Source organism: Ascidiella aspersa, chromosome 1 (genome assembly GCF_963924565.1).
Source record: "Ascidiella aspersa chromosome 1, kaAscAspe10.2, whole genome shotgun sequence".
NCBI classification, from domain to species: domain Eukaryota; kingdom Metazoa; phylum Chordata; class Ascidiacea; order Phlebobranchia; family Ascidiidae; genus Ascidiella; species Ascidiella aspersa.
This window is the reverse complement of record NC_139447.1, coordinates 24148890-24160810: the sequence shown is the minus strand read 5'-3', so window position 1 is coordinate 24160810 and position 11921 is coordinate 24148890. Positions and strand designations below refer to the sequence as shown.

Genomic DNA, 11921 nt, shown 5'->3' with positions numbered 1-11921 from the left:
CTGATTCTTCTCGACAGGGCGTTGCATGAACACAGGTAAACGGAAAAGTACAAATAGAAAGTTTTAAAGCAAAACGCATAGCCTATTTTTATCCCTATGAAAATGCGTAATTTGGGCTTTGCGTGTATATAAGTAAGCAGTACGTGTCAAATCGCCTGCTAAATTTGGCTATTGCTTATGAACTTTAGGGTAAAATAACAAACAGGTCCCATAGTAACCAGAATTCAACACTCAAACTCGTTTTAAACGTGACAATTAATAACAAACAAATGGTTGTGCGTAGCCGTGGCGTATAGTATTAAAATATGCCTTATTTAAAGGTCGTACATTGCTATTCAAACATATTTGTCAGATAGAAAATAAAGATAAAATGACATACAAATAGTAAGGTCAAAAATTACACATCATTAGGATGGGGCTCATGTGATATTGCAGGCTACTGGTACTGGCTTGTTTAGTTTATTCGATAACTAAAGGTCGCAGAATAGAGGGGAACGAAAGAGACCAAAGGTTGCTGTTCTGGCCTCGGCGAGAGACAGTGTGGTCTCGACGTAGAGAGTAGATGCAAGGCACATAAATAGACACGAGAAGAAGGCGATAAATATAATATAACAGGAATATCATTAGGCAGATAAAGTGACCGCAAGGTAGAGCTACAAAGTCTCTGCAGCAGTATTTTTTTTTTTTTTTCAAAAATGGATAAAATTGATTCCAAAAAGTGAACAGAACACACTTGGTCCCTATACAAAACCTTATATCGACCACACATCAAGATCCTTTAAAAGACTAGCCGAATGAGAGATTTTCGTGCAAGGCTACCGACATTGCCTGCGGCGAGGTTCGAAATTAAAGACCTCAATGTCCATACGGGGTTATATTCACAAATACAAATACCGATCGCTCGCTTTGTTGATCTGAAACTTTTGTTTAAGATCTGTAGGCCCTGATTTTTCATCAAAATGATTGCGACTTGTATTATGGGACATTTTAAAGTTTTGTTATCGAAATTTGATCCTATTCAACTTCAGGGTGATTTGCTAAACACAAAGAAGCATTGTGTTGTGGGCAGTCGAGGCTCTTGGGTTTTGATTTGGGGGGCATACATTTTTAAGGGATGACGTCACAGAGTTACACCTAAACGAAAATTCGTCTAGTATTTTAAAGTTTTGGTTGGGTAATACAAAGGTGGTATCGATTTGCGCAAAGTGAAAAAAGGTCTTCTTATTGTTTAAGTTTCCAAAAATTCCATTTTCGGTGGTGCGATGAGCCGCACACGCCTTATTAATACTAAAACAAATTAAAAGGGTAAGACCAAAGTCCATAGAAATAATACAAGTTGTGCAACTCAGATTCATGCGCGCTCAAATGTTTCCCAAATCGCCTTAATTTATAATTGGCGCTTATGGTAGCAAAATAGAAAATCATCGTTTTTAATTTTTTTCGGCAATTTTGTAAATTGTGACGACCCAATATACAAACGTATATGTATAATGCACCGAATTAAGTTAAAATATGTTACATTTGTGTGTTGTATCGCATTAATTTGGTTAGATTAGCGTTCGAACGAAAAGGTCGCAACTATACAGGTTTAGACATTTTGTTAGGTAAGAAACTATTTACCTGGATTACTAAGTAGGTAAATCGATATACAATTACAAATTAGTATATGCTTGCTCTAGTGTGCCAGGCAAATAGCCAATAGGTTCTTTTTTGTTTATTTACCCGGCTAAGAAATTTATTTAAATGAGTTAGAAAATCAATCATAAAAACAATGCAATCATCTAAAAATTAAAATAGCCAATTTTTTTGTAGTTTTCTTATAAAGAGATATATAAATATCTGAATATGTTCAAAATGAAACCTAGCATATTGTCTTACAGGTCATATATCCCTGTTCTTAACAGAATAATTAAAATCCTCCTGTTCCTGGACTCCCTCCTATAATAATTGCAAGATATCTTCACTGCATCCAATGGATTTTTTAAAGAAAATTATAATTTAGCAAAAAAATGTTCAACTTTGTTTTTAAGCTACACTGTAAATGTGAAAAATAAACTTCCTTGATTTCAGTTTGAATATTGGCGTTTGTTTACATTCTTGAAAATGAGCCATTTTTAATAAAATTATGTGTTTATGTGAAATTATAACAAATGCTTGCAATTATTGTGATTTTGTAGTTATTTATAATAATTTGTTTATTTACTTAAAGATTAAAACTTGCCAATATAAATGCACTGACCAAAGACTGTTAAGAATTGTAACTATGTGCTTGGAAAATAAAAAAACGTTTTTTTTTAGTTGGTTTTATTATAAATTCCATTCTTTTACAAATAATAAAAACAATGCATAAAATAAATAATAAAAACAAAATGAAACACAAACATACTGAAAAAGGGGAAACCAAATGACTAGGCCTACAGAAGTGGTGTGGGATAAAGTCAGTTGCAACAGACTTTGTTGACAACAAGCATAGCTGGCAAAGTAAACCCACAAAATTGAAACTTCAGCTTGGTGTAGGAGAAATTAACATTGCCCTCAGACCTCAGTTGAGAAAATGTTTCCTAGTGATAGGGTATATTTGTTTCATTACTTGATGCTTGCTTTAGCCACACCCTTGCACGGAAGTGTCGTGTTGTGCAAGTTCCACTCAGTTTAAACTTCAAAGGGCAAAGTTATGCCAATAACTATAAAAGTATTGTTAGACAAAAAAATATGCTGCAAAGGTTGACTAGGAACAGAAGACACTGTGTGATTAACCTTCAGACCTATGTCGTCCATAAATTCAATTTTCAAAATTGTTTCATTTTTAGATAAAATTTTATATAAAAAATATTGTTTCTATCAACCTAATATCAAGTTGTAAATTCATTGATTTTACAATCCCGCTGTAAAAAGATGGGAAATAAAAGTTTGCTTTCAACATACACAAAGCTATTATCTATTACCAAATTAACAAACCAATAATTAAGAGTCTATTCCAATGGACAACTATGCTTTTTTTAACGTATTATGTATCCTTAATGCAGGCTATAAATTTGGAAAGTTACTTTAAAATTTAAATGCTTGTTCAACCAACAGTAACAATCAAACATTTTCTTTATTTTTATTACACTTTACATTAGTTACTGATATTTTTGTTTGCATAGTTAACTAAAGTATTGTGGACGACAAAGTATGATCCTGACATGACACGCTAATATCGAGTATATTTCGGCTATTTTTAAGCAAATTTTATTTATTCTGATTTAAAATGTTTAGTTTGACTAGCATTAATTATTGCCATTCATCCAAATGTTTTTTATTCGGCAAAATCGTTAATAAATTGCGATTTTCTGCTTTTTTGCCATAAGCGTCTATTGTCATTTCAGAAACAAGATGGCGTCCATGTCGCTATAACCCCGAGCGAGTTAGCTGCGCAACGTGATTTCTATAGACTTTGACATAGTTACCATGTAGGCCTAAGCACAATCCTGGCCCTTTCGACAACAGGACTCAAAACCAAAACGTGCACATTGTGCGCACATATGTGCACGGTTCGGTGCACATTCCAAGGTGCACATTGTGCGCACATTGTGCACTTGTGATATGTACGCAAACCGAAATGTGCACATTGTGCGCACACTTGCGATATGTGACGATTAAGTGCACATTGAGTACTATCGCTCAATGTGCAACTTACAATGTATCAGTGAACGTTATACAGAAAAATAAATAACTTCATATTAAACGATTTTTCCGATGATGTTTTAAGTAATACATGTTATTTTTCGTGCCATTCTTTTTATTATGATATATTTTCTATTTGAGTTCGGATTTCCGATTATATGGAGTGGATTTATTATGCATGTTATTTTTCGATCGATTCTTTTTATAATTCTTTTTTTTTTAATTGAGTCCCAATTGTATGGATTTTCGATTATATGGGTTAAATTTACCAAACAAATAAGTTAACAACTGGGTGTAACTAAACCTGCAAATTTAGCCTTAAAACCCGTAAAAGTATTTTTAAACGTTCATAATTTTTAACTACTCTGCTTATGTGGGCATGGTTATGACGTCATTGGGTATCGGATTGTGATACTTTTTGTTCACGATATTGGTTATCGGAAAAAATGTCACGTTTTGGGCACCCCTACCCAATTGCATGTCAATAGGACATTTTAAACGTAAGGCAACACTTCTTGTATTTAAAGATCTATGTTTGACCATTTTTAATCTAATTCAACTGCAATATTGGATTTTAATTTTGTTAACTTAGAAAAAAATTGGTTAGAATTAGTTGAACATGAATTCTAAAAATAACTTTCGTAATTAGCGGCTCTATCGACCTCGTAATTGGCGGCTCTATCGAATTTAAAAAACTTCAACACAAAAGTTTATTTTATAAAACCAGAAAATTGAAGGCGTCACGGCACACATTTAGCACAAAAGCAATTAAGGAACAAAACAATACTCACTTCAGGGCGAAATACCAATCGTAAGATAAAAAGTTGGAAATGGTTGAATAGAAAAATTTTAAACGGAAAACTGCAGCAGCAATATTTGCGAAATACTTTAAGCAAGATTATAAACGAAATACTATCGATAGGTAGGTAATATGAAAATGCGACAGAAACAAATTAAATATAACCTCAAATGACGAAGGAAAATAAAATTATAGTAAAAATAAATGAAAAATGAATAAAAAAGGAAAGGCTATCGAAATAAAAAAATTACAAAACACTACACTAAAGGAAAGTTAAAGACGAACGTAGAAAAATGCTACAGAAACATAAAAAATATATAATGTTAGATTACAGAGAAAAAAATAATTACTGAAAATAAAAAGTAAAGGTAAGGCCTACATTTATGCAACATCCAAAAAGGTAAAGAATGCTGAACTGTTACCGAATCAGAACCGGAACTGAACGGAATAATTTGAAAGAACATAAACCTTAACCGAACCCCAACCTGTAAACAAAAGCGGTTCACTCCAGCATGACGTCACAATTTGTATTTAACAGAGTTAAGTTAACGCCATGTTCGTAATTTTATGACAAAAATATGAATATTGATTAAATAAAACGTTGATTTTTCATTTTTTCTATATATTATCAATGAGTTGCTGTTTTTCTAATACGTCACGTAACTTAGCTTTGTAGAAGCCACTTTGTCATATTGTGTTTACACAGAGAATTTTTGTTTTTAATCGATGTATCGTAACGGAAAATTTTCAGTAAAAATCTATGGCCTAAATTCTTTGCAACCACATTGTAATGTTTACGTTACTCCTTGCAGTCAATGTGCAAACGATAAGCGGAAAGTTTTCGGTAAAATCCCGTTACGTAGATTTGTTGCAACCACATAATATTTGCAGCGAATTTGCAAAAAAATTCAAATTGCTGACACCAATTTTTATGCGTCAAGGTATTTACGTCCGTTTTTTTTTGTATATGTTTCAAAACACCGCGGTCTGAACATTAGTCGGTTTCCCCGGTTGTGTGATTTTCAAACTGTTGACATTTTAACTGGAGGCAGAGGCTGTTTCGCAATCGCATTTTGACGTAAAATTTGTATGTTTCGCGTCAGAAATAAGTGTGAAAAAGGTTTAGACCACGCCTTGTTATCACGTGATATTTTGTTAAGTATTATAAGAATTAATGACGTAAATCTTTCTTTATCGCAGAAATTTTCTTAACTGATTCTCGTCTATAAATAGCGTGTTCAATCAATATAAAATGGCTTTTATAGCTTCTACTCAGACAGCAAACTTGAGTGCTTTTGTGACTGAACCAGAGAGAGGCTTTTACAGCTTTGACTGAAGACAGCAAAAATTGACTGTTCATGTATCTGAACTAAAGGAAAGAACAGGACCTGAATGGCCTCACGAAGACAGGCCATCTCAAATCTTGTAGGAGTGTGGTCGATTCATCTTGGCAATTATATAAATAAAGACTCATTAATCTGACCCGCACCCCACAGCTTAAATGACTTTACAATTCAAAAATTATTCTTGCCTCTAACCAACGAAATTGCAAACCGTGCTCAAAATGCGTCCGATTCTCTCGGTATCCACCCGACGAATGACGATGCAACACAACGCCATCCAAAACGCAACCGCACACAAAGTTGTCACACAGCGCTAGAAAAACTGAGCCTTCGAAATTCACACAAAGTCCTATCCCTGAGGGAAAACCAAGTCGGTGGGTAGCTGACCCGAACGGCGATTCCCGCGGACAAACGCATTAGTCCGGAACAAAGGGTCTAAAATAACCAAATTTGTGACAATCTGTATATCTTCTGGTAAGTAAGAAAAGTACAAATCCTACATCTGCCTGTCTGTCTGTTTTTAACAGGGAGTCGAACCGGAACCGAACCGGAACTTTATGAACCGGTTTTGGGTCAATTTTATCCGAACCGTAACCGAACCTGAACCGTTTTTTATAAGATTTTAAGGAGCCGAACCGGAACTGAACCGAATAATTGAAAAGTACCTGAACCTTAACCGAACCTATAAATAAAAGCGGTTCGCTCCTGCATGGCGTCACAACTTCTATTTTACAGAGTCAAGTTACGCTATATTCGAAATTTTATGAAAAAGGTATGAATATTGAATGTAAAAAACGTTGATTTTTTAATTTTTAGATATTTCAGTAATGAGTTGCTGTTTTTTTAATACGTCACGTAACTTAGATTGAATGACTTACAATTCAAAGATTATTCTCCACATTTTGACATTTAACGCTAATTATATTGTATCTGAACCGGAACTTTATGCACCGGTTTTGAAATAGCGATGGTTGAACCGGAGCTGAACCGGAACTTTTAAATTCCTCCGAACCGAAACCGGAACTGAACCGGATTCCGAAAAAATCCTTAAACCCGAACCGAACCTGAACCGGAAAAGTCAAACGGTTCGACTCCCTGTTTTTTAAGTTCGATAATAATAATCGACTGCCGGACAAATAGCGCCTTATCATCACACGCGGTGGAAAAAGTGATCACGGAAAAAAGAGTGTACAACTTTTTAGCCACCTTTGCCGCACCGGCACATTAAAAGCACATCAAATTCAAGTGAGGTGCACATTAGATGCAGATTTAATGTACATTTGGCGCAAATATCGCAAGTGCACAATGTGCACCTTCGAATGCGGTGCACACATAACAAGTTCACATTGTGCGCACAATGTGCACATTTTGGTTCGTGCACATATGACAAGTGCACATTGTGCGCACAATGTGCACCTTCGAATGCGGTGCACATATAGCAAGTGCACATTGTGCGCACAATGTGCACATTTGGGTTTTGAGCCCGTCCTTTCGAGTTGCCACTATCACGTGATGTTATTTAACTCATCCATGACGTTACCTATAAAGTACTTGCGCCTTTGAAATAAATTAATGCCTTCTCAAAGTCGTTTGTTTTTGTAGTGACGATCTACTTAAAAACATAAGCAACAGGGTTGCCAGGACCCGTGGGGTAAATAAACATGTTGTTTTCAAAGTTCAAGCAGCCTCTTGTTAATTCTACTAAGGTAAGTTGTCACAAGAAAAATACTATTAGTTTGTTTAGAGTATTAGGCATTACAAGCTAGTCAAAATGCCTTTGCACTTACGTGCTATATGAGTGGTTCCCAATTTTTGTGGCTCGCGGCACACTAAAAATATGTTAAATATTTCTCGGCACACTTTTAACAGAACAGCAATAGAGTCATTTTGCAATCGCCTTTAAAAACTATATGTAAATGTCTAAAAATGATTAATTTGTAATAGGTAGTGCGTATTTAAGTCTAAAATTCTTGCGCGTATGCCTATTGGTAAAACAAAAACTCTATTTTCCGAAATTACAAAAAGTTTCGCGGCACACTGGGCAATCTCTCGAGACACACAAGCACACAGTTTGGGAAGCACTGTGCTATATGATGTCTGTGTTTGCAACTGTGGAAAGTATGGCAAGTGCACCCGCAAGTTTTTTTCAACCTTTAAAAAGTGCATCTGGAAAAAAAATGTAAACTACACCCCAATTATGTAAAACATACGTTTACAGTGCAATGTATGCAATACAACATAATTTTTGACATTGGTTGCACCAGGTCACCCGATTTTTTTTAGTTGTGCACCTGCAAGATCTGCCATACTTTCCAGGCTGGTGTGTTTGTGTGACGGATTTATTGTGAATCTTAATCTCTTCTTTGTCATAAGCATTTGGGCTTAAAAAGTACCTTCTGAATTATTGACTGCAACTGTAACTGCGCTGATATTTTTTAAGTGGCATCTGCTTTATGCTAACTTGCTTCTCTGATCTATAGTTCGAAACTGGTTGTTCGTTTATCAAATAACACAATTCTAACCACTTCATCTTCAATTTATTGTGGTTGGCTTGAAAATTAGTCACTCACACCTGGTGGGGCTATTTACCCGGCCAACAAAGTAATTTAAATTAATTTCCGAAAATAGATTGGCTTATATATCTTAAGCAGCCACAAATTATGGATTGCGGTCAGGTGTGAAGATCTTGGGTGTAAAGGTGTTCATCATAGTTTTGCACACCTGATCACCATCATTTGGCTTAAACTATTATCTGCCTAGTAAATCTACAATAAAAAATAGGTCTTTCTAGCGTATATATTTTAAAATTTTGGCAACAAGTTAAGCAAAAAAAAGTGTGTGTACCTTTAATAGAATGCAGACTACAGTGAAAGTTCAAAATTACTGAAGTCTCAGTCAAGTCGAATTTCAAAGTTAACAAAAATGCAATATATAGAAACAAATTGTTTTACATGCAAAAATTACGATATATAACCCATTTTGATTGAAAACATTATTAAAACACTTAATTAGACCAAAGTTACTTGACACACAAGTCAAGTCATTTGTCCAAAAGACAAGTCATAACAACATTGCCCGACTGTATGGTGGATAATATATATATGTAATAAAACTGGAGTCAATCTTTTAAAAAAACATGTGGAACGAAGATAACTTATAAACTATATGTTTGTAGCTAAACAGGACTGTAACCTAAACTACAAATTATGCAGTATTTTAAAAATTAGGTGAATGCAGGCCAAACTTTACTTTCATTTCCAAAATGTAGGTTATGAAAAGAACATATTCGTTCACGAAAAAGGCGAGCTTGTTAGCATACCTTCATTATTCATGACCTCTTCTTTTACACACAAATATTTTTTACAAGCATGTTATTATGTTTAAGAAATCAATAATCATTGTGTTATGTTCAGTTATAAGTTTTCTGGACAAAAAAAATGGTACCAGTTCTTATTTAATGAATATTTGTTTTATATTAAGGCAGCATCGGAGAAACCAGCCAAACCTAATTTGTTTGTGTTTTCGGATGCCAATATGAAACCATCATCAGCTGGACCCCCTGTCACAGCAAGTGGAAGTGGACAAGGTATGTCTAGTTCCAACACTAGTATCGGATTTTACTGCAACTAACAATGAGCATAAATAGAATGCTCCAATTATTTTTTATTTATCACTTTTAAAAGAAATAGTAAGTGTTTACTGCCATGTAGCTTAGAAATTTAATTTCAACTAAGATATTAATCCGGCTTATAAAACTAATTTCCTCTATCGTCTGTAACCAGGGAATGAAACAAGAACAAGACAGGAATTTGAAAAAGTTTGGCCAAAAAGACATCAAAAACAAGTTTATCATTTGGTAAGTGTGTTGTTTCTTAGTGTGTCCTAACTTCTATACAAAATGAGCAGTCCAACATTGTTTTATAGAACCAACTGAAAGTGAACAAGCTTCCAGTCCACATTTCATCACCATTGGACCGTTATACAGTTCCTGCAGTTTATGCAATGGCTGTTGTATGCACTTGTTTAAGTATAACTTCCATCATTAATTTTGCAAAGTAGTTGTTTTTTAAAGTTATCGTTAGCAGGATTGCATTAAATTATTAACATCAGGTCTGTTGTCTATCGTTTTACTTGTATAGAATTAATAGAGCAGCGTTAGTGTTGGCGGGGTTATATTTTTCAAAACAGGCACTTCCAAGCATAAAAGATACTAGAAATTTGAATTCATTTACAGATTTAGTGGGCGACTTTCTTTCCCACCTTAATTGTTACTGCCTTGGTCTTTATGTTGCAACATAATCTCAGAGAATAGTTGAAACCCACAGTACATATTTCGTTTATCATTGCATTTCCATAAAAACATGTGCAGCTTTCAAGTTAAGGGTAAAATTGTAGAAGCACTTTCATTGGGTATCTTCCTCATTAGCTATGCCTTCATTGTCAGGATTGGGGTCCTCTCCCTGGCCCCAGGCAAATCCACCAGGCCGATCAGCTTCTGGCAAAACAACGTAGTCTTCGCTGTCTGGGGCAGGATCAAACAGATATTTGCTGAAAGCAAACGGTTTACAGCTTATAAGACAAATTTGTTTTTAAAGATAATTTAACACAGCTACTTACAGTATTCTGGGAGTATGTAAAAGTTTAAATCCACCACTTTGTTCTGGAAAAACGTCTTCCAGAAAGAAGTAAATATGTCCACAAACCATACCTAAGTTAATTAAAAAGCAATTAGTGAAAAACAAAAAAATGTAGTTATGTTGAAACACTTACCAATCACATCAACTATTATGGGATTGCCAAGCATAATGGAAAATCCAATTAAGACCCAGGGTAAGTAAGGAGCCTAAAGAAATAGAAAAGGGATTTGAAGTTACAAGAAGGATGCTGCAAAAATTAAAACAAAAATCACTCACATGAAATGTTAGAATTCCAAAAAAGCTCATTCGAATATAAGGATTTCGCCTACTCCAAACATAGACAAGCATTATTGTAAAAGCTTGTCCCAAAAATACCAGGTTTACAAACAGTCCAATCACCTTTATTAATGACTAAGGAAATAAACCATTTAAAAAAGTATAGTGTACAATGTACACTATTAAATTATTGTTGATATAATGCTACATATAACTAATGTTTTAAAGGATACACACATAAATATTCCACCAAGCAAAAACATAAACACAAAATCAGCGGTCCTTCCTCTGAATGAACCCTCCTCTAACATGCGACAATATCTGTATCTGCAAATTTATAAATGTTTTAGTTGCTTAGAATCAATTGATTGTAACAGAAAACATAATTATACATACAAAAATATCATATTAAACAAGAAGTTGAAGCCAAAAGTCCCAAAGAATAGAAAGTTTGTAACAAGCCTCCAGACTTGGTATTGTCTCAGAATGAGATCTGGATTGTAGTATATTTGAAATGGTGAAACCACTTCCATTTGCTAAATAAATTAAAAAAATATTGTTACTAAGGCATTTACGATTTCCACCAAATATAAGTGTGATTCATAGCACACTTTCAACAGATGATAATATATTTTATATATCCTTACCACAGCAACTGTCGTTAAAAAGCAAGCTGTCGTGTAGGCTCTTGTTATCGTTGGAATTTGCATGTATTCCTGTTGAAAGGTTACATGCGCCATTCTTTTCTTGTTGTTTTTTTAATTTGTATGAAATTAATAGCAAAAAGTTTTGTCCGAATTGTCATTCAGTCTTGTAATCACGAGGCCAGTAATAATTACAAACCATTGACCTATTTATCAAACTAGAACTGAAAATAAAAATTTCGTTTTAGGAGAGGCTGAAAGATGACAATTCTACACTAGGAACTCCAGCAACAGGTAATGAGCAGAATTTTTGTTATAAATCAACCAGCTGATAATATGCTTCGATGGTTACAGCAGCGTAAAGCCACGTCTGGTCGGCGGTCGCCTGGGCAGTTTTCACCTTTCGCTTGGGGCGCTTTATCTATATAAACAATATGATTTGTTTAATTTCAAAATAAAAATATCTAAGAGTAACCTTCACGCAAAACAAGCTACGTTGAAACCTCAGGTGAAATAACAAAATATTTTTATCCTAATATAATTTATTTATGCCCAT

At 34.4% G+C, this 11921-nt stretch overlaps 2 protein-coding genes across 2 annotated transcripts; one reads left to right on the top strand and one right to left on the bottom strand.

Annotated features, from left to right (window-relative positions):
* Positions 1–7328: 7328 nt before the first annotated feature.
* LOC146168418 (uncharacterized) lies at positions 7329–9917 on the top strand. The gene is made up of 4 exons (XM_083388802.1): positions 7329–7514; positions 9289–9394; positions 9591–9664; positions 9733–9917. The coding sequence occupies exons 1-4, from the start codon at positions 7470–7472 to the stop codon at positions 9865–9867; spliced, it is 360 nt and encodes a 119-aa protein (XP_083244928.1). The 5' UTR covers positions 7329–7469; the 3' UTR covers positions 9868–9917.
* LOC146168417 (derlin-2-like) lies at positions 8382–11609 on the bottom strand. The gene is made up of 7 exons (XM_083388790.1): positions 11369–11609; positions 11118–11257; positions 10955–11048; positions 10722–10844; positions 10579–10651; positions 10426–10516; positions 8382–10356 (listed from the first exon to the last, which is right to left on the bottom strand). The coding sequence occupies exons 1-7, from the start codon at positions 11459–11461 to the stop codon at positions 10212–10214; spliced, it is 759 nt and encodes a 252-aa protein (XP_083244916.1). The 5' UTR covers positions 11462–11609; the 3' UTR covers positions 8382–10211.
* Positions 11610–11921: the final 312 nt, after the last annotated feature.

What these genes read in the sequence shown, in the direction of transcription:
- LOC146168418 (XM_083388802.1), top strand. Translation starts at nt 7,470, where the DNA reads ATGTTGTTTTCAAAGTTCAAGCAGCCTCTTGTTAATTCTACTAAG. An exon ending in CTCTTGTTAATTCTACTAAG is followed by an intron (nt 7,515 to 9,288) that starts GTAAGTTGTCAC and finishes TTTTATATTAAG; the next exon opens with GCAGCATCGGAGAAACCAGC. An exon ending in AAAAACAAGTTTATCATTTG is followed by an intron (nt 9,665 to 9,732) that starts GTAAGTGTGTTG and finishes ATTGTTTTATAG; the next exon opens with AACCAACTGAAAGTGAACAA.
- LOC146168417 (XM_083388790.1), bottom strand. Translation starts at nt 11,461, where the DNA reads ATGGCGCATGTAACCTTTCAACAGGAATACATGCAAATTCCAACGATA. An exon ending in TTGGTGGAATATTTATGTGT is followed by an intron (nt 10,845 to 10,954) that starts GTATCCTTTAAA and finishes TCATTAATAAAG; the next exon opens with GTGATTGGACTGTTTGTAAA. An exon ending in CATAATAGTTGATGTGATTG is followed by an intron (nt 10,517 to 10,578) that starts GTAAGTGTTTCA and finishes TAATTAACTTAG; the next exon opens with GTATGGTTTGTGGACATATT.